General features: G+C 34.9%; 1 protein-coding gene across 2 annotated transcripts in view; it reads left to right on the top strand.

Annotated features, from left to right (window-relative positions):
• The window catches only part of INTS6 (integrator complex subunit 6), a 91924-nt gene that overhangs the window by 1949 nt on the left and 66279 nt on the right, over positions 1–23696 (top strand). For both annotated transcript variants that reach the window (XM_045475137.1, XM_045475134.1), the window contains 2 exons: positions 504–653; positions 20481–20570. In XM_045475137.1, coding sequence (XP_045331093.1) covers positions 504–653; positions 20481–20570 — 240 coding nt within the window. The remainder of the gene's footprint in view (positions 1–503; positions 654–20480; positions 20571–23696) is intronic.

The following is a 23696-nucleotide window of genomic DNA, read 5'->3' on the forward strand; positions in this document are numbered from 1 at the left end:
GGATATTTATTCAAGTTAGCCCCAGTGACAGCCGGGCCCGGCCGCGCCGAGCCCGGGTTTGCATTAAAGGGGACTCGGCCCGGGGCTCGGCCGCGCTCGCCCTGGTTGGCGAGCGAGCCGGGTGGGGGGCTGCGGATTCTTCCTCACAGGGCCGCGGGCCAGTGGGACAGCTGCAGGTTAACTTCAGAAGTCCTGCCCACTTCTGCTTTCCACCAGTACCTTTTGCATGCCCAAATCTTGGGTGGTAGGTTCGGGAGTAAATTTCCCAGGGAAGTTATAAAGTATTAAGGCTGTTAGCCACCAAAAGCTGTAGAGCAAGCAGGTTTATCCTTGGCCACCTTTGAACAGAGTTTCCTTGGCAGTGATACGGTATTAACACGTTAATCTAACCATACTGTAAAGTGAAGCAAAGCAGCTCCTTGGCGAACGGCATATTGTAACGGCTGCCCATGTGTACATGGCTTTAAAGGATGAAAAAAAAAATTCTTACATTTTCTTTACAGGCCGGATGGAAAGAAAACCATGCAACGTTTATGAATGAACTGAAAAACCTTCAGGCTGAAGGACTTACGACTCTTGGCCAATCCCTAAGGACAGCTTTTGATTTATTAAATTTAAATAGATTAGTAACTGGCATAGACAACTATGGGCAGGTAGGTTGAATATTAAGGTGGAAAAACAGTTGATTTTTCTTTTTGTGGAGAAACACTGTCAAGTCCAAAACCTATATAACATGAAATACAAGTATGAAGCATTTCAGATTAAAATACGATATGCACATAATACAAAAGTGAAACTGACCATATTTTACTGGCTTTAAAGCCCTCATTTTTTTTTTTCTTAAAATGTATTTGTATTCAGAATTAGGGTCTGAATTTTTGTGCTGTAGCATTGACATGAATTTGGTTTTAATCCCTTGAAGTTCACTCAGGTTATAAAAGGGGAAAACTTTCTGCCTCACCACCTCAGTTTCTGTGATAGTCTACCCACAGGCAATTGTGCAACTCCTGCAGTGACTTCTGGACACTAGTTGACTAGTGGTTTTCATTTTTTTATTAGTAAAAACATCAGAGGAATTTTTGTTTTTGTCGGGGTTTAATTTAACCATATTTTATAGTTCTTCTGAAAGGTAAGATTTTCATTGGAGTGCAGTAACTGAGTACATTAACATTTTTCAGTTGTTGAAGCATCCACAGTAAGCATCTATGCAGGAAGAATTCTGAATTCGCTTCTGAATTAAATCATGGGTCCAGAGGCTGTTATTATTTTTGACCTCCATGCTTTTGGAAAAGAGGCTTTTTGAATTTTCTTTATCTCCCCCCCCCCCCCCCCCATATGATGGTTCCCTATGAAATAAGACAAAGTAGTCCGTTGTAATTTTTGAGATTGCTGGCCAGGAAAATTAAAGATACTGGTGAATGTGTAATGTTACACATAACAAAGGAATATTAGTTCCAAGTTCAATTTTTAAGTTGTAGTGCAGAAACATTATTGCCACAAATGATACATTTAGGAATACATTTTGTTCTTTTCTCAAGGTCCACGAGCCACAATTTTCATGAGTTTGACAAATTTCAGGAAAATTTCCAGTGATTATAACTTTTGGTTGCTTTATACAGGAAGAAACAGAATTATTCCCTTGTTTTAGAAATGTTTATGCTTTGCTTAGTGGTACCTATTGGGCACCTAAACATTTTTGGAAAGGGCTGAATATAATCCTATAGCATTTAAGTATACATGATTCAGAGTCATTCTGTTCTAGTTCTGCTGAATTGCACCTCCATTGTTTAATTCAGTAAATGCTTATTTTCTTACCACATAAATCTTTAAGTTTTTCTACCCTGTTTTATTTTGCAATATTTGTAATTTAGGTAGGTTTGTCATGAACTTTTTCTGCCAAGAATCTGTAAAATAGATTTCTTACCCTTTTCTATTTCTTTGTTATATGTAGTGATATACAGGCCTATTGGTGAAGGTTTTGATCCAAGCTTCTTTTGAGTTCAAAGACAAATTTGAAACTTGCCATTATTTGGTTACTCTTAATTTGGTTGTCCGGGTGTCGATGTATGGAAGAACTATTTCCTATTTCTCTGCATCATATTTCATAAGGCATTTACACACATTTACCTCCTGCCACCTATTAAAAATATTTCTTAGGGTGCTTCTTTAGAGAAGCTGATTGTCGTGGAGAGGCTGAGGACATTTGCAATTTAAACTTGTATTTTCCTTTTCCCAGTTGCCATCTTCCACCAGAGAATGCTTAAGTTCTTATCTGTAAAGCATATGATGTTTGAGGTTGAAGGTGGTCCTGCTGGGCTGTTACCACTGTGACCAAGAGAAGAGCCTGGAGATTAGGATGTTTTTGCATGTTCGGATTTATTAATTCAAGAAGGGGGAGGGATAATGCTTGTCAGTTATTTTGATGAGTAAGCAAGGATGCATGGAGTAGTACTAGTGCTTATGTCCTGAATTGGCACATAAAAATGACACTAGCATTAAAATAATTGAGGAAGCCATAATTTTCAAATGAAAATGAGTAAAGCACTTAATTAGAAGAAAACATCTTCCCAGAGATATTTCTCACCATAAGTCTTTATTTCGCTGATTTAAATATTACACATTTTCTGTTAAAGGATAGATTATCAAGAAGTTTGGATGTCTCAAATACTTAACACTAAATATAGTTCATGTATTTTCTTTGTTAAGAGTACTTTGTGTTTGCCTGTTTTCTGTGGAATAGTTTTATTCTGTAACCTCAGTGTTTTTACATAAATACTTCCCCTTTCATACTCTACAAGGATCTGTAGGACCCACAGTACTAAATACTTGTATATAATTTTAGTACGTGAAAGGAAATGAGATAACGTGAGCTAGATGAAAGGGACAGAGCATATTTTTAGAGAGCATCTAAAAACATTTATGTACATTTCTGAATGACTTTCTTAAATACCTAAATGTGGATGTATATGTATGTATATTAGATAACCCCATAGCTACTCCCCCCCCCCCCACATACATGTACATATGTGATTTTCCATAACTAATCCCAAGGGTATTTTCAATGTCTGTATTGCTTGTGTTACGTTAGTAAGTATATCTACAAATAAATCGTCTTTGACATGTTAGTGATTAGGATACTAACAGAATTTGTAGGGTGTAAGTAAGGTTAAAGTAGCTGAGAAAAAAAACGCATCTTGGTGATTGTTTTCTTCAAGCACTTTGGATATCCCAGTAAAAACTTCCTTGCGTATAGAAGTCCGTATAAATATTTAATTTTGAAAATCTGTACCATTTGCTGATATTTCTGCAATCATGGAACAAAGTATAGCTTCTTTCTAGTCTTTTCCTTGGGTATTATAGCAACACTTAAATTGCTTATCATTGCAGCTAAATGTGACACGTGCTTTTTACATGTATTCACCAGAGTTTCAAATAATGCTGATCTTTTGAGAACCACCGAAAATCTGATGAAGAGAATCCTTGAGCAGTACCTAAAAGCAGATACAATATGTGTTTAATTTTTTAAAGGATTTTCAATGCCAAGTTTTACCTCATTTGAAAAATAGTAACTTTTTAGACAAGATCAAATTGAATGAATCTTAGGGAGAAGAATTTTAACCAGTTTTTTCTTCAGCATAAATATTTGTGAACTTAGCAAATTCAGGTAGAATTCTAATACTACTTTTTTCCTTTTACCCAGGCAGTATCTATTTAGTACTAAGGTAGTACAAAATACAGGCTTTTCTTGTAATGTAGGTGAAGTAATGAAAACTTGATTCCCATTTGGGTTTTTTGTTTCCCTTTATTTTCTTTCCTAAGAAATATATTATCAGTAGTTTTGTATTTATTGACCTGTAGACATTTTTTTCAAAAGAAAGTAGATTTTTATACTGGAACGTGCTTCTGTGCTGAGTATGAACTGGAAAGAGTGGTGAATGGTATTTTGTAAAATTTTTAAGTCCATGAACTTTTTTTCCTAATTTTTAAATTGTGGTAAAAAAAAAAAAAAAAAAGAAAACCCACGTAATATCAAATTTACCATCTTAACCGTTGTTTGTTTGCTTGTTCGTTTATTTAAGTAATCTCTATAACCGTGTGGGGCTTGAACTCAACCCAGAAATCAAGAGTCCCCTGGTCTTCCTGCTGAGCCAGCCAGGTGCCTGCTGTCTTAATCATTTTTAGGTGTACAATTTGGTAGTATTAAGTATATTCACACTGTTTTGCAACCAGTCTCCAGAACTTTTTCATCTTTCATAACTGAAACTTTATACCAGTTGAACATAACTTCTTTTTTCCTCCCTCCAGTCCCTGACAACCACAATTCTAATTTCTATCTCTATTTGAATACTCTAGAGATGCCTTATATAAATGGAATCATACAGTGTTAGTCATTTTGTGACTGGCTTATTTCACTTAGCATAATGTCTTCACCATTCATCGCTGTGGTAGCTTATTTCAAGATTTTATACTCCTTCTTAGGACCGCATAATATTTCATTGTATGTATATACCACGTTTTGCATATCCATTCATCCATGATGGACTTTTGGGTTTCCACCTCTTGGCTATTTTGAATAATGCTGCTGTGAACAAGGTGTGCAAATGTCTCTCTGAGATCCTGCTTTCAATTCTTTTGAATATACACCCTGAAGTGGAATTGCTGGATCCTGTAATTTTATTAAATTTTTGAAAAACTCCTCTATTTTGCATAGTGGTTGCAATTGTTTTATATTCCCACTAACAGGGCACAAGAATTGCAATTTCTCCACATGCTTGTCAACACTCTTTTCTGTTTTTCTGATTAGGGCCATCATAATAGATATAAGTGATATCTTACTGGTTTATTTGCATTTGCCCAATTATTTATATTGAGCATCTGTTCATATGCTGGTTGGTCATTTGTATATTGGTTTTGGAGAAATGTCTGTCTAAGTTGTTTGCTCATTTTTTAATTAAGTTATTTGGTTTTTGTTGTCGTTGAATTGTGGGAGTTCTTTAAATATTTTGGATATTAACCCCTTACCAGATACGTGATTTGCAAGTTTTTCTCCCATTTCATCGGTTCCCTTTTCACTCTTGATTGTGTCCTTTGATGACAGAAGTTTTAATTATTGATGGAGTCCAGTTTAATTTTTCTTTTGTTGCCTATGCTTTTGGTATCCTCTCCAAGAAATCATTGCCAAACCCAATGTCTCTGAAGCTTTCCCCCTACATTTTCTTTTAGGAGTTTTAGTTTTAGGTCTTGCATTCAAGTTTTTAATCCATTTTGACTTAATTTTTGTATATGGTGTATGGTAAGGGTCCAACTTCATTCTTCTGCCTGTGGATATCTGGTGTTCCTAGCACCATTTGTTTGAAGAGACTCTCCTTTCCCCCATTGAAAGGCTTTGGCCAGTCCTTGAACTTCTTATAAACCTCTTAAACTTATCTTCAAAAATTTTTATTGGCTCATAATTCTTACTGATGGATAGGGGACTCTACAGTCAAATTTGCTTAAAAGTTTTTTCTCTCCATCTTTTTTAACTGGATCAAAGAAGCACAATGGCCAGGAATGTGAAAATTGGAATCCCAGTCCTGACCTTGATACTGAATTACTGTGTAACATGCTTTACCACCCTGTGCCTCTGCTTCATATTCCAGATTACTAATAATGAAGCCATTGTACTGTTATTATAGAAATGATTAGAGGTTTAAATGGGATGGTATATTAAAAATGTACTTTCAAACTTGTCAAGTGCCAAGGAGACACAAAGCTTTCTTTTTTCCCTCAATAGGTTAGTTTGTTTACCTCTAGTTTTCTGTTATTTTTTGACCTTAAATTTGAAATTTTGATTATAAAAATGTGATTTTTTAAAGCAGAATTTTATTATATGCTTTGAAATCTAACAGCCTATTAAATATGTATTTTTTTTTTCCCTTGGGCTTTGTATGGCTTCCTGAGAAAGCAGTGTGGAAAGTAAATACTATCACTTGGCCGAGTTGTCTTAACGGCAGTTGATAAATATGACGAAGCATAGGGATGGTTTGTAAGGTTCAGATAAGTCAGAAAGTCATTCTTTTTTGTAGGAATACAAGTTAGAGAAGAAGGGACCTTTACATAGAACAAAAGCACATGTTGTAGGATTCTCTCAAATGGGAGCTCCCCCTAGTGCGTTTAAGATGAGATTTACACAAGTTTGTTTTGCAAGGGACCTTTGAGGAACACCTCTGTCGAGTATATCAAGGGATATTTTAATAAGAAGGTTTGAGCTTAAAGTAGCATGAAGTGGGTATGATTTATTTCCTATTGAGTATTAGTTTTAAAGGTGGTAATTTAAATGAAAAATCTTAAGACCTAGATTTTATTTTCTTTGAAAACACTTACTGTCACTTTTCATCATAATTTATGCTCTAAATCTGTTTTCTGAAGGATCAAAAAATTGCTTTGTCATGATCTTTCAAAAGAAAATGAAAAAGGATATCCAAAGGACATTATTGCATTCTTAATTAGAAATTACTGTGTAATTCTTACTGTGTAAGAAATTATAAGTATAAAAAGCAAAAAATAATAGGTTTTACTTCTTCAAAGAGAATTTTATTTTCCCTTCATGCAAGGGAATGTCAATAATTACATATTAAATTATGTACAACTGAAAATTAAAAGGCTGGGAACAAATGTAATATTTGAATGAAAGAATTCTACTTTTCAAGTATTTTAAGTTGACTTAGGGTCATTTGTGGTCAGGAGTAAGGAAAGAACTGTTTAGACATGTTCATGTCATAGATTTCTACAAAGAGATTGTGCAATATTTTATAACTTGAAATTTCTTTAAATATTTAAAATAACCCTTAGCCAATATAACCCTTCACTCAAGTTTCTAACGTATATGTAAAATCATCTTGGTGGTCTTTTTTCATTTGCTTCAGCAGTGCCCATATGTTACTAGCCCTGTGTTCTTTCATTTAACAAAAAAGTATTGCCCTTATGTAAACTTAATTTTTATTTAGCAGTGTTATTAATTTTCTTAATTTAAACATGGTTCCAGACCATAGACAAAATACTAAAGTTTTTTGTTTCTGTTTTAGTTTGTCAGAAGAAGCAGATTCTTTTTCCCCCAACTTTTTTATTGAGGTACAACTTAAATACACAGATCTTAAGTGTGAAGCTTAGTGAATTTTTATATATGTTCTTGAGAACAAGATTGAACTTTTGTATCTCCTGACAGAAATTTTCATTGGACATTATGTATCATTATGACTTTTGTTTTATGGGACTTGAGAATTGCAAGTCCTGTTAGAAGTTTACTCCATCTTCCTCATTCTATACATGAAGAAAGTAAAGCCCAGAAAAGTTTAGAAGGCTGATTTCTTTACACTTATGAAATATTTTTAAAGATTAAAATTGGTTATGGAACAGTTATACAGATTTTTTTTTTATTAGCAACTTGTATGTTATTAAAGAACAAATTTTATTTACAAGTGTAACCAATAGATATAAGTCCCTTTTTAGGGGTATGTCTGTGGTTCTCTACTGGAATATGCTTTCTCTCAATTCCTCTGGTGAAAACCAGGCAATTCATTTTGCCAGTTTGTTACATTTAGCCTTTCTTGTAACACTATGAAAATACTGTTATATGCGGTTGGAGTTTCTCCCCACTCCCTTGGAAAAAAGTTAATATGAACGTTGGGGGCCCTGGGGTGGCTCAGTTGATTAAGCGTCCTACTTTCTGGTCATGATCTTGCGATTCGTGGGTTCGAGTCCCGTGTTGGGCTCTGTGCTGACAGCTCAGAACCTGGAGCCTGCTTCAGATTCTGTTTCCCTCTCTATCTGCCCCTTCCCTGCTCACACTGGGGAGGGGGCAGAGAGGGAGAGGGAGTGAGAGAGAGAGAGAATATGAGAGAGAATCCCAAGCAGGCTCCTCACTGTCCGTGTGGATTCGCTATGGAGCTCTTTGCGGGGCTCAGATTCCCAAACTGTGAGATCACGACCTGAGTGAGCCAAAATCAAGAGTTGGATGCTTAGCCTACCAAGCCACCTAGGCGCCCAGATACAAGATAATTTTGAAAACCTCTTAGCATCGTCTTTTAAGATTTAGAAAACTCTGATTGGTTCTATCTGTTCCCACGCCATCCGTGAGTTCCAGGCCAGTCATGTGACCTCTCAGCCTCAGTTTCCTCATTAGGAAGATGAGGTGAAAGGATCTATGCTGCAGGATTGTGGTGAAGATTAAGTGGTACGGAATGTAATTTATTGTAACACTTACTCTCATTTTTATGAATTTCCTTTTATTTGCATTTTAAAAACTGGAATTGTGGGCACATGGTGTGTTATACAGCTTTTTTCAGTATAAGCAGAGTGGTACAGAAAGAACCGCTTCGTTAGAACTGGTCGTGCCTGGCTCTGCCACTTACTAGCTTAGGCTGTATTGACAAGTCCCCTTAGCCCCACTGAACTTCAAATCACTTATCCACCAAATGGTGAAAATAGCATAATTCTTGGGAATTTTTGTAAGAACTAGAAATATTAATCATTTAGCAAAGTGCCTGTTTGGCACATGGTAGGAACTCAGATGGCGATGATTAACTGTCGTGCCCAATGTTATGTTAAACACTTAACAGGGCAAAGCTTTGTAATCCGAAACCTTTGACAGAAGTTCCATAACCCAACATCTATCCATCATAAACATCGTAAGAAGCTAGAATTAGCTAGCCAGTATTTCCAGCTAATGTAAAATTTTGTGCCGTAAGGAACAAACATAATGGTTTTGGCTTTAAATTGAAGCTCCAAAAATATTTTCCCCTTGGTGTTGAAAAGTTTTTTCTCCAAAATCTCTATTTCTTGTTCAAAAACAGTTTGATAACATGTTTAATTTAATAAAGCAAACATGTTTTTCGATTTTCAGAGAAAGAAGATTTTAATTTTTTGAGGAAACTTAGATCTGAGTCCATTTCTAGGGCTTTGTAAATAGTATATTTTAGAATACGAGTTGGTGTTGGTTGGGATGGGGTGGAGGGAGGATGTTCTTGTACAGAAGAAAGGTCAAATGTGAAATGTTATGATCCCCTTTATTATTTGTAGTGTAGATTTATGTGGGAAAAATAGGATAAGCCTAGGAAGGATTTTTTTCTATATGATAATAGTTCTTTTTTAGAGCACACGTGATCTAAAATCTGATGATTGGTATAGTGAGGTATAGTTGCACATAAGAAAATATCTTAACATAAGAATCTTACAATTAAGAGGATTATTTGTAACCAAAGGACAAATTTATATCAGGCTAGCGATGTCTTATCAAGATTTATTCTTGTTCCAATGCACTCTTGCTTTTTTAATCTGTTCCTTAAAAGGATATGGCATTTTAACATTTTCCAATTTTTGCTTTTGCCTAGATAAGCTGAGGGACTCATGGTAAAGGTCCTCAGAAGGATTATATTGTCTGACAAACTGTTACAAGTGATGAAAACAGTTCTGAGTATGTGAGAAAAAGTAATTGTAGCATTAGCTATTAGTAATGTACTTTGAAACTCCTCAATGGCAGTATTGATGCTGGCATGTTAAAGGAAACCTCGTTAGATATTAGGAAACATCAACAAAGTCTTCTGGTTATTTTGGAGTTTGAACACTGGAAGCATACCAACAATTATTCTGAAAGGATTAAAAATAATAGTTTTTTTTTTTTTTTGGTTTTTTTTTTTTTTTTTTTTTTAATGTGCAGTCATTTTTGAGAGAGAGAACAGAGCGTGAGCTGGGGAGGGGCAGACAGAGAGGGAGACAGAATCCAAAGCAGGCTCCAGGCTTTGAGCTGTCAGCACAGAGCCCAACGCAGGGCTTGAACTCCCTGACCTCGAGATCATGACCTGAGCTGAGGTTGCATGCTTCACCGATTGAGCCACCCAGGCGCCCCAACAATAGATTATTTTTAATCCCCGGAATTGAAGATGATTCTGTGTTCTGTGAAAGGTTAGGCTGCAAACCTCAGTAAGTGATGTTACAAAGGCTGCATCTACAAGATGATGACAGCATTCAGTCCTTTTGGATTATTGAGAGTAAGCAAAATGATGTCTTTGTGGCCTCTGATAATGCCTGAGTTGTGGTAATTCCTGGTCATTTATGTACTTTGGCAGGTAAAAGCTAATGTAAAATTTTGAATTTTTGTTGTACAGTTTTAGTTGTCAATCCATTTCTCAAAGCAGTAAGTTAGAAAAACCAAGAAATTGCATTCAGAAAATGGGGCCTAAATCAGATAATAGAGTAAAAAGTCTTTATATGTTGGAGTGCCTGGTGGCTCACTTGATTAAGTGTCAGACTTGATTAAGTGTCAACTCAGGTCATGATCTTGTGGGTTCGTGGGTTCGAGCCCCATGTTGGGCTCTGTGCTGACAGCTCAGAGCCTGGAGCCTTGAGCTTCAGATTCTGTTGTCTCCTCTCTCTCCCCTTCGCCCACTAACGTGCACATGTGCTCTTTCTCCCTCTCTCTCAAAAAATGAATAAATATTTAAAAAAATTTTTAAAGGTCTTTATATGTAAATTTTATTGTTAATCCAGAAGGGACAGTGTCTAATCTCAAACAACATTATATTGAATGTAACTCTTAATGTAATAAAAAAAAGAGTCATTCTTAGAGCTTCCATTTTAATGAGCTTAGAGCAACTATCAAAAACATGTGACGACTATCCAGTCATTCATATGACCTCTGCTTTTTCATGAGGTTCATTTCTAAGGTAAAACCTTTGTGGATTTGTATGTATAGTTAGAAGGGCTTATATACTTTTCTTGGCGAAAGGCCCAAGTATTATGTGGTTAGTTTCTCATTTCCTAAACATGTCACCTATTTTGAAAATTTTAAATCTATAAACACTTGGGAAGGGACTTAGTACTAAGCATCAGTAAATGTTTGAGTCAGAGTACAAATACCTTTTGTAATGGATTTGGAGAAATTTTAATAGTTCCTTCTAAAAAACCTTCTGAAATTGCGTTACCATCAATTCTTTCCTAAAACGTGAAAATTCATGTTTTTTTTTTTTTTACAAAGCAGAGCCCCTTAAAACTAATCTCGAATTATGATTTATCCAATTAAATTATTTTCAGTTGGCCTTCAGCTATAGCACATGGGAAAAAATAGACTGTCAATTTTTCCAAGTGCTTATCATGAATTTTTTTTGCTTTATTAAATTTAATGCTTTATTGCTAACTTTACTGACATGAAACATTTATTAGGCAGTTGCTTCTCATTTTCAGTTGCAGTCATGAAGATACTTACATAGAATGCTGTGGTGGAATTCCATCTTCTGTGTAGGAGAGCTGATGTGTGTGTGAATGATTTTTTTGTGAACATATGTGTAGATGTTTAGGAAAAAATAGCTCTTAATAGTTAAAGACATGATTTAACCAGACTTTTGCAAAGGTAATATCTATACATTTGGTGGTAATCAACACCTCAAGGAGATGATTAGTCTGGATAGTATAGGTAGGTCTGTGTGATTTATTGATGTCAAATTAGTTTTCAGCATTATTGCTATATATAACTTCATCTGTCTTTGAAAATAGGTTTTCATCCTGGCTTTTTTTTTTCTTTTTCTGCCATGTTTGCAGCATGTTTACTATTACATTCTTTGCTGGAAATTTTTCCCAAATTAATATTACCTAGTCCATTTAATATAACGAGCATATTAGGTTTTTTTTTATCTAGAATGTTAGTATTTTTTTTTAAGTTTATTTATTTTGAGAATGAGAACAAGCAGGGTGAGGGTCAGAGAGAGGGAGGGAGAGGGAATCCCAAGCAGCACATGAGCTCATCCATGCTCAGCACAGAGCCCGACGCAGGGCTTGATCATGACTGTGAGATCATGACCTGACCCAATGTCAAGAGTTGGATACTTAACCTACTGAACCACACAGGTACCCCCCAATTTTTTTTTTTTTTACTGCTATTACTGTTTAAATATTACCGAAACCAGTTATTTATTTGTAGAATAATCTTATTTAAATTTTAGATTCCAGTTCAAATGTAAAACTCAAATTCTGTGCAGTTATTACATATTTAATATTTATTTTAGACCTATTGAATTTATATTACTGGTTTTTGATGCAGTGTTTCTTAGCCCTGTATGTTACGGAGTTTCCTTAACATTTTTGTCCTAAAGTCAAACTGTTCTTCAGTTCTTACAGTATTTCTTTTTTTCCCCCCGTGTTTGTTTATTTTTTGAGAAAAAGAGAGCATGATGGGGGAGAGGCAGAGAGAGAATCCCAAGCAGGCTCTGCTGTCAGTGCAGAGCCAACCTGGGGCTCAATCCCATGAACCGTGAGATCACCGACTGAGCCACCTAGGCGCTCCTATAGTATTTCTTACATGATTACTGTTTGGTTTATTAATTGAATCAAATTCTAGAATATTGCTCTTGGTCGTTATATTAAAATAAATATATGGGATTCCCCTGGCTTTTTCTTAAGTCTTATTCCATCTGTTTTTAATGATGCTAATATTTTTAACATAAGGAATTGTATGGTTAGGTAAAGGAACTGTATTTGTACACAATTGTATAATGGAATTACTTGAAACTAAAAGAATATATATTTTAATGTGGAATTTTAATTGTTTAATTTTGATGTTTTTCTGTAGTTATAGACCTTAATTTATTCTAAGATGCTAGGTTTTCATACACTAGCAGATTTTTAAAGGTTTATTTGTAGATACTAAGCACATTTTAACTTTGACTACTTGTTTTGAATGTGTAATAAATGCACATGGTTAAAAAGTTCGAGCATTATAGAAAGTTACACAGTTGCTCACTTCCATTGTTCAGAGGCAGCCATGGTTAATCAGTTTGTAATGTATCTTTCAGAGATCTTTTATTTTTTTTTTTTAATCTTTTAAAAAATTTATTATTTTTAGAGAGAGTGGGGGAAGTGCAGGGGTGGGGGGAAGAGAGAGAGAGAGAGGGAGAGGGAGAGAATCTTAAGCAGGCTCCATGGTCAGCGTGGAACCTGATGTGGGGCTCTATTCCATGACCCTGGGATCATGACCTGAACTGAAATCAAGAGTGGGACACTCAACCAACTGAGCCACCCAGGCTCCCCTTTCAGAGATCTTTTCTATATATTCAGAGGTGCTATTTTTTTTATAAGCACTAATTTCCTAAGATGAATATTTTAGAGTTTTTTTTTTATCAAAAGACTCATTTTTGCTATACCACTTGAGATCATAACTATAAAAGTAATAATCTTAAATTCTAAAACAAACATAAAACTTGTAATTCTGGCCTTGGAATATTGATTTAAATATAAGGCTGTCAGGCCTTTATTGACTTAAATAATATATTTTGTTTGGAACGTTTAATTAACCAGTTGTGATTCATTCCTGTAATACAACAAACCTCCCACCCTTTAAAAGAAGCAAAACTGTATTAACGACAGTGAATTATTGAATAGAAGATATAATTAGCACATCAAAACTGTGATTTCATAGATCTTATTGATATAGTTTGAGGCAAAAATAAAATAACTGACTTCAAGGGAAATATTGAGTACATAAATATTAGTACAGGTAATAAGCAGATATTGACAAAATTCTGGTTGTGGTATGCAGTTGCCTGAAGTTGAGCAATACTGAACTAAATGTTATATATACTAGTTGACTTGTATTTGCAAAGTATGTATTAAAAGCTGCTTTTCTCATTTCTATGTAGTTGTAATTGTGTTTATTATCAGTATTATGACAAGTCTTTGGAAGTGAATTGCATCCTAAGATATTTTTCTTTTAGAAATAAGTTTAAAGGAGATGAATATTATGAAGTAGATGACATCTATATCTAACACAGAACAATAATATTAATATTTCTGTGTTTTATATTTTCTCCATAGAATCTGAATTTTGACAGATTATATAGGGAGTGTCAGCATTTCTAAATGAGAATGAAGTCGTTGGTCATATTTTAGAGGAACATATATTGTTACCTCTTTTTTAGATATGGTAGTAGGGGAAAATAGGATTGATAATGCCAGCTTTATGTTCTTATTTATGTAGATTTTACAAAGATGTAAATAGGGGACCTAAACATCTAGTTTAGCAACTTAACCGTTAAAAACATTTTTAATAGCTGTCCTACACTGAGTACTTGTCCAGTGGCATATGCATGAGAACCATTACTAATGCAGTACTTCTCACGGCGATTCTTTCCTCCTTTTAACATAGTTGCTGTTGTTGCTATTACTTAACTCGAAAAGGAAGTTTTAGGTTGAAAAAGCACAGTCTGTTTCTGGAAGTTTCTGATTTTCTTGCTAGGGAATATGCTTTTAGCCTGTATGTGTAAGACATTATACATCTTAACATCTCTTTGGTTGATTTCTTTTGACTGTACCTTTCTGGGCATATGGCAAAATAACTAGACAATAGTAGGTGTAAGTAGCTGAAAATGCCATCACAGGAGAGCTGGTGGGCTGACATTTGGTGCACATTTTCTCTTCAGTAGCCCCTTTAATCCATGGGAAAAGTAGCTTTGCCATGGCTGTCCTTATGAGGTTGTTCCAAGGACTGATAACATGGAGCATCATGGTGCACGGGGAGAAAATGTGTCCTTTGATACCATAGCAGAGATAGCCAATGAAAGTTTTACTGAATACTCGGGTGCCTTGCTTTTGCTTTGGAAGATAATAGTTAAGACTTATTTAAGGGTACAGTAAAATTCCTGTATCTCTTCCAGCCCCCCCCCCCCCCCCACTACATTTTAAATTTATCGGGTAAAATTAAAAATTCTGATTCTGAGAACCGGGTTAGTTTGTATTTGAGGGAAATTTAGCCTTTTATATTTTCAAAAACATTTTTTTGGAAAATGTTTTAAAATTTTCAAAAACTTTTTCTTTGCAAAAATGAAATGGGTTCTTGTGGGTAAGATTACTTTATTATTATTTTTTTCATTTATTTATTTCTGAGGGACAGAGTGAGACAGAGTGTGAGTGGAGGAGGGGCAGAGAGAGGAGACACAGAATCTGAAGTAGGCTCCGGGCTCTGAGCAAGCATTCAGCACAGAGCCCGATGCGGGGCTTGAACCCACGAACTGTGAGCTCATGACTCGAGCCGAAGTTGGACACTTTGAGCCACCCAGGTGCTCCAAGATTACTGAATTTAATTCTTTAAATTTTCTTATTGAGATTTTATGCCTTAATTTCATTGTTTTGGCTAACCCCATGGTAATATTAAATTATTGCAAGAACTTAACATTTGCGTTTTATGTTATCTTTAGCAGAATTTTTACCTGAGGTTTTTGACCAGTAGTAAAATCGGTTTTTTTTTTTTTTAAATAAATTTTCTAAATGAGAAGATTTCCATTAGTAAATAGGTAGAATATTATACCTTGCACTCTATCCTTTAGGGACATATTTAGATTTCTTTGCACCAAGAAGTACAGCTCTGAGAGAACCATCTGATTTTAATTCTGCTAATGGCAAAAGTAAACTTTTAGTCCCTCTACTGGTTGCCTTTGATGTAGCAGAACCTAATATTACTATTTTTTTGGAGATCTTGTAACTAAGGTGAAAGCTATTTACAACTTTATGACCAAGGTGAATTTTGTGGTCTATTCTAATATGGACTGTCCCCAAATTGAGTGACTTCATAAACATACAAGGAATAAAAATGTAAAGATTTGGGAATTACTGAACTGCGTTGGCTTGGCAACAGATAGTTAATGACATTAGAAGTCACAACTTTTGACCTTTGAAATGTTAAATTATTTTTTGTAACACATGAAAATTGTCTCATGATAACTGGTAGACACCCAGAAATGTGCTTTAATTTACTGGGTAAAAATGTGTGAGAAAGATGCCAGTTATTTCCCGTGCTTCTGCCAAGCATAAATGCACTTGCACAGGTGGGGGAGGAGCAGTGTAAACTGTATAGAAGAAAACTGTCTTGGAGCAACATCATCTGATCATTTGTTGCAGGTGATTTAGAAATTTATGCTTAAATAAATTTATTCTAACATTTATATTTCTGTATAGAGGTAGGGATAATTTGTTCCTGAAGAAATAAAAACTGTCCTCTTGTATATATGTGCAGTAAGTCATTATTATTCTAATTTTTATCATGACTAATCCTATTGTCTTTTTTAGTGTGATTCTTGAAGGGATCTTAGCCATGTTAGGGTTAAATAATTAAATAATTATTTTATTAAACAATTTATTTTATTAAATAATTAAATAATTAGCCATGTTAGGGTTAAATAATTAAATAGGTGAAATGAAGATGGTCATATTTTTCTTTACTTTTTTCTACCTTTGATCTTTATCTCAATTTTCCAAAATTTAAAGTCGTTAAAGATCTTAATATTGTTTTACCTTGCGTTTGTACCTATGCTCTCTGAAAGTTGGTTGACGTTCGTTTTCAAAAGTAAACATTCCATTTTGTTTACATTGTATTTTGTTGCAGTGTGTTTTTGTTGGGGAGAGGTATATTGATTTATATATAGAAAATTTAGGGGTACCAGGGTGGCTCAGTCGGTTGAGTGTCTGACTCTTGGTTTTGGCTCAGGTCATGATCCCAGGGTTGTGGGATCAGGCTCTGTGCTAAGTGTGGAGACTACTTGTGATTCTCTGTTTTCTCTCTTAATTACCCTCTGCTCCTATCCCCGGCTCATGGTCTCTTGGTGTCTCTCTCTCTCTCTAAAAAAAAAAAAAATTTTTTTTTTGTGGGTGAGAAATCACAAAACAACAGGAAACCAAGTAAAGGAATAGCTGCACTGTAGTTAATTTTGCTGTAGATAGAATATGTTAAATAAAACCAAACTGATTGTAATGCTACTCATTATTCTGTGAACATGGCACAGTCTAGGTTCGTGTAGAACTGTATGCAAGAGGATTTAGTTGCTACCAACAGGACTTTTAGATGCTGTGGAAAGACCATGATATTTAGAACTGGAATAAGGTTCTGGCTTTGCTAGTTACCAGCTGGGTAACTTTGGATTATGTTATTTAATCTTGTGAATATTTTACTGTACCATGTTTTTAGGGTTAAATGAGATCATGTGACTGTTTTATTGTTATTATCAAGTACCTGATTATTAGTAATTTCAGGTATAGTCGCTATGGAGAGTACTATGTGTATGACTCCAGTAAAGTTTCAACTAAAAGTTGGTTATCAAGGAAAGAGTCACTTATATTTTGATGTTTTAATTTAGCTTACATTTTAACTCAAAGGCTTTGCTGAATTATAATACATTTTAACTTGATTTTTAGATATGATGGTCCTTAAAGTATGTACTGGTTTTTGGATGCATATCACCATTCATAAAGTTCAATACATCATAGATCATTGTTCTTTAATTACAAATGTAACCGACTGGCCTCTGAAGGATAATTCTCAGTGTACTTATACAGGAATAAAAATTGATGTCAGACTTTCATTCAGAAAATATAGAAGAAAATTTGAGTTAGGTGTAGAGGTGCTACAGAAGCACTGTTCCAATTATTTGGTCCACGTAGTTGTAGGTTAAGGGTAGAAGCAAGATAAAATAATTCTGAAGCTATCAGGATATCTTGGCCTTCTTTATCTCCCTTTGCCAGTTTTTGATCTATCATGGTATTTGTAGAGACCAGGAGAAGAGAGTTCTATGTACATAGGTACATTTATTATTGGTGAGATTGGATTATCAGGCACCTGACACGATGCTTGTCGTATGGCAGCCACTCAGTAAACATTTGAGTGACAAACATGAGTAAATGGAGAGTGGATGGCTAGACTGACACAGGACAGAGGCAGTGTACCCTTGTATCCTAGCAAATTCACGAGTTGTTATGTGTTAAGCTAGGGAAGCACTCATTTATATTGAGATATAGGTAAAGTATATCTTCTTTCAAAGCTTGTTGAAGTTTGAAAAATTGTCAGTGGTTCCATGAACTTGGGCAGGTTTGTATTAAACCTCAGTCAGTGAATCAATGGGTATTTTAAGTGCCCAGTGCTTAAATATTTTGTGCTCAGTGCTGAGGAAGAAATAATGACATGCTCCTTGACTTCAGTTTACTCAGAATCAGGAAGCAATGATGAACAATACAAGACGGTGTATTTTTAAAAAACTATAGTAAATACACATAACAATTTACCATCTTAACCGTTTTTAAGTGTGGAATTTAGTAGTGTTAAGTATATTCACATTGCTGTGCAAGGTGTTGTATATTTAAATTAAAAATAATTTGAGAAGGAGAGAGGTTAAATGCAGGGAAGTAGTATTGAAAATGTACTCCATGGGGACGCCTGGGTGGCTCAGTTGTTTAAGCATTTGACTCTTGATCTCAGCTCAGGCCTTGATCTCAGGGTTGTGAGTTCAAACCCTGTGTTAGGCTCCACATTGGGCATGGAGTGTACTTAAAAAAAAGAGACAAAATGTATTCCATGACACCACTCCAAATCCAGTTTTATTTGAAGAAACATTCTATGTATCTATATTTTTATTAAGTTTGAAAACTGCCACTATTAGAATTTGGAGAGGGAGAACGATAAATTATTTAAGGGCAGGCTAATCAGGGAAGGCTTCATGGAAGAAGAGGACTTAAACTGGGCCTTAAAGAAGAATTCGGAATTGAGTGGGTTGTGGGCAGGGAAAAGGGAAGACATTCTATGAGAGGGAACCAGGTGAAGTTCAGCAGTGACAATGAACATGGCCTGTTTATAGATCTATGAGAAGACTTACATTATTAGAATTTATTATTTATGTTGGGGGTGAATGGTGTGACAGGTAGTATAGTGTAATGTTTCTCCAAATGTATTCCACTTACCATGAATGTTGTGGAGAAGGAAGGGAAGGTAAATTCATGTTTGTTTGTTTTTTTTAATCCCCTGCAAGTCTTCTGTAACATTTGGATGCTTCTATGCACTCGAAATCTTCTAAAAGTTATAGCCAACATATTTTAATTTGACCAGAGGTTGCTTTCCCCATTTGGAATCATTATTTCCTGGACACCTGTTTGAAAAATGTATATACCACCTGCAAGTTGTATGACTTGATCAAGAAATTTAAACTGCCAAATCTCCCCTTCCCACTTCATGAAGATCAGTTAAAATCACAGTGTATGGGAAGTGTTTGTAAATACATTTAACAAATAGAGTATGTGCTGTAATATGCTAGTGACTGAGAGCTATATAAGTGTAAGGGAAGTTTATTGAACTATAGAATATTACATGCATATAACCCTTCTACATCCTTGCTATTCCAAATATGGTTTGTGGACATTAGCATCTCCTACATTGCAGTCTTGTTAGAAATGTGGAACCTTAGGGGTGCCTGGTGCCGGTTAAGCGTCTGACTTCGGCTCGGATCATGATATCTCGGTTCGAGTGTTGGAGCCCTGTGTTGGGCTCTGTGCTGACAGAACAGATTCTGCTTCAGATTCTTGTCTCTCTCAGCCCCTCCCCTGCTCACGCTCTGTCTCTCAAATATAAACCAACATTAGAAAAAAAAATGTGGAACCTACTGAACCAGACCTACTGAATTAGAACATGCATTTTATCAAGATCAAAGTGATTCATATACACATTAAAATTTGTCATATGCTGTTCTGCATCATATGCAGCAAAACTTCATTCCATCCTTTCTTGAATGTGTTAATGGCAGAGAATTTGATAATTTTCAAACACAAGGTTTACTGTCTTGAAATTCTAGCCTTTGGTGATAATTTTGTCTTAAATGTGCCTTAATATCTTAAATGAGAGCCATTTATATGTAAAAGATAACTTTATGTTTATCTGATTCCCTCATAGAATGTGTCCCTTAAAATTGATCATCATACTGAGTAACTTGGCCAGAGATTTGAGTGGAAGTTACCGAAGTTCTTTCACTTTATACATGGAGCATTTGAGAGTTTTGTGTCACTTGTCTTCCATTGCCTCTGTCACTGTTGTTTTTGTACCTTCTCTTGCCGAGCAATTTAAGTAACCATCCTTCTTAATTTTTCATATTGGGCTATCATTAAATTTCACTAACCTTAGAGTAGCCCTTGTGTTCCCATGGAACCAGATTTTAGAGCTCTTCAATGCATATATCCAGGCACTTGGTTAGATGTTTTCTTACAGGCATAAATTACATTGCATTGTTATCTTCATGTACTATGTTGCCTTTCTCTTTAACAAGTTTTTCAGAAAAATACTGTCTTTTAATTTTGAATATCTAAATAAGATTATTAGAATTGAGCTATAGAGTTCCTTTTAAAAAATTAAGTACTTTTAGTTATTTAAGTATAAATGCTCACTGTAAAAAATTAAAATGATAGAAAAATGTAGAAAGAAGTGAAAAGTCTAACTTTTCCTCTACCTAATCCCATTTCTTTAAGGTTAACTTATGTTTAGTGCATGTTTCTTTCTGAACCTTTTTTTAATGTACAAAAGGTATATACAGTATATAAAACTTAATAACAAGAAAAGTGGATTTATACAGTGTTCTAAGAATTGGCTTTTTACTCAGAAAAATTAAGCTGATGTCTAGACCTTAATGTAATTAATGTATTTTTGACTTTAGGGACGAAACCCTTTTTTTTTGGAGCCAGCAATAATTATTACAATTACTGATGGGAGCAAGCTGACTACTACCAGTGGAGTCCAGGATGAGGTAAGTTATATTCCTATCAGCATAGATTATGCAATTGCAGTTGAAAAATTATTATTTGTATATGTACTGTAGGGTACTGAACACCTTAAATAGGTTTGATTATTTCATGCGGTCTAGAGTCACTTGTCTCCTAGGACTTATCTACCTTCTCTGTTCATAGCAGTGATCTCCAGATTTTCTTGAATAGGAATTTCTGTGAAAAACTTTGAGCCTCCCCCCATTCTCCAACTCCACGTGTATTTTTGAGTTTATGTGAGGGTGAGAGTGTCAGTTCATACAGTAAATTTAGTGAAAATGAAATCTTATTTTCAGGTTGAAAAAAAATAGGCACAGCACGCTAATAATTTCTTCCATATCTCAGTGGATTGTCATGTGCACTCTACTGTGGAGACTTCTAGACTAGACTAGAGCAAAGCCAAGAGGAGTTTAAGACTAGGAAAACTGAAGGTTTTTAGACACTTTTATTCAAGTCATGACTTAAAGCTAGCCTCACCTATTCTCTGCTAGCATTCTTTATGCAGAATTGGTTGCGTGTGGTATGATAGAGTGGCTACAATAGACTTATTTTAACTTTAAGCTGTTTTTACTGTAGTATTTGATACAGTTGACCCTTGAACTGTGTGGGGGTTCGGATTGTCGACTCCCTTGTAGTTAAAAATTTGTGTATAGCTTTTGACTGCCCCAAAACTTAACTATTCATAGTCTGCTGTTCATGGGAAGCTTTACCAATAACATAAACAGTCGATTAATCCATATTTTATATGTTATATGCGTTATATACTGTATTCTTAATAATAAAGTAAGCTAGAGAAAAGAAATGTTATTAGGAAAATCATAAGGAAGACAAAATACATTTATAGTGCTGTACTGTGTTTATTTAAAAAATCTGTATGCAAGTGGATGTTTGCAGTTCAAATTTGTGTTCAAGGAGCAACTGTATTTGTTTTTCAGAATATATTGATATAGATGGGAGGTGTTTTAGACTACTTTTTTTTTTTACTGTTTGCATTTGCTTTAGAATCTTAATTCTTGTATTTACAAAGGGTTTAATTAAGTAGGAAGAGTATAGTTTTTAAGTTTAGTAATTTTTAGAAATACTTTCACTCGTGTGATGTTGTGGAATGTCACTTGGACACGGAGTCAGGATGCGTGCGTTCTGGTCTTTGTTCGGTTACTTTCTAGCAGTGAACTTTGTACGAGTTACCTAACTTCTCCAATACGCTTTCCTTGTCCATGAAATAAGTTGGTAATTCTTGCCTTACATCATAGTTTTGTTGGAAGACTGAAATGAAATAATATAGGTCAAAGTGCTTGCTAGGCTGTAAAGCAATGAGCGTAGTATTGTTCTATCATGAAACAATGGAAACAGTAGAGTTGTCTTTGCCTGATCTTGAGTTGTGTGGAAGAGAACCAGAATTGTTTTGTTTGAGCAGTTAATGTTAAAGGGAATTTAGGATATAATTCATAGAGATAGAACTGAAAATTTTAGGCAGATTAAAATTCATATGAAATAATTTATAGTCTATACATAATTAGTAGCATTGGAATGCTACATAGCTGAACCTAGTGGGTTTTTGGACTTTCTTGAACTAGGTTGACATGCATAGCCAATTATGTCCTGCCACTATCAGGACCCAGATGGATATTAATTATATATATGAACAAGGAGTAGAAATGTTGCTTAACTTTAAATTTGAAACTTTGAAGTTGATTTTTCCCACTTTACTCTCCTTTTGAAAAATTTGAGAGGAAGATTTAGGTATCAATAATCAAATCAGAGGTATTATTATTAGAACCCATAGTAATTTCTTCAACTTTATTTTATATCAATTAAGTCTTCTGGTGGTTTGTTTGTTTCCTTCCTTAATGATTTTGATTTATAGTTGTGATGGCTGACAAAATATTTCTATTTTTTGTAAAATATTCCTACATGTAAGATTATTCATTCAGGATGCTCTGTCTTGCTGCCTTTGTAGAAATGTCCTTTGGGGTACAATATATTTTGTTCCTGTATAACTGGATTCGTCATGTTTATAATATTTGTTTTGTAGGACCTCCTTTAACTTTTAAACATATTTTGAAGTATAAATAGATATTAGAATTGCTCATCTTTCTTCCCAGGTTTTTGGGAGGGATATTGGAGAAATGGGACTGTGTGCTTACAGTAATCTAAAACTACCTGGCAAGTAAGATTGGGAAGAATTTCTTGTGGGCAAGCATCTTCCATTTTAGTTCTCTTGTAGCTTCTATGATAGTTAGCCTAGTACTGTGAACAGAGTTTATATTAAAAAATATTGATAATAGATACTATGGTATGAGTTTGGTAGTCCTCAAGATGAAAATTACTATTATTTATCAGAGGCAGAAGATTCATTTGTTTTAAGGCAAAGGTTTATTTTGCTAATGTAGTTGGAACATAGGTCTGTGAGTTGTTTTGGTTTTCAAGGTTAGGAATGTTTTTGATCCTTTGCACATTTGGTTCTTAATGTCTCAACAAGACTCCTCTTGTGGGGCAGAGAGAATGTACCCCAGTGTGCATATAGTTGAAACGTAATTTTTGCTAAAATTTTGGGAAATGTTGGTCTGTTCTAGCCCAAGTAATTAAATTATGTGTTTCATTTTAAGGAGTCTTTCAATTAATAAAAAGTATAAAGATGTTTTTTGTTTGCTTGTGTGTCTGTGTATGTGTGTGTGTGTGTCTGTGAGCACGCATGCACGTGTGCACATGCATGCTACATGTGATCTATGTTGTCATAATTTCTACTAGACAATGAAAAACAGAATTTTGTCTTTTGTCTCTTCCTCTTCAGATCTCTGAACCTTTGCTTTTGGCAAAACTTGATTCTTTTTTAGATTTATTGAATGAGTGAATATATCAGTGATTTCTACGCTTGTGTATATATAATTTTTGATTGCCTGTGGCTGCTATTGATGTGACCTGTTACTATTTATGGAGTTGTGCGTCCCACCTGACTGATATCCTCTGCTCAAAAGAGTTATACTATCTCACATGGGGTATTATATTTGATCTGTTGATGTTATTTTTCAGGAATACGTGTTTCTGCTGCTTTAAAATCATCCTTATGGCGTATAAGACGACTTAGAGCTTGTGTAGTCTTTTTATTT

This window comes from Leopardus geoffroyi, chromosome A1 (assembly GCF_018350155.1).
Source record: "Leopardus geoffroyi isolate Oge1 chromosome A1, O.geoffroyi_Oge1_pat1.0, whole genome shotgun sequence".
Lineage (NCBI taxonomy): Eukaryota > Metazoa > Chordata > Mammalia > Carnivora > Felidae > Leopardus > Leopardus geoffroyi.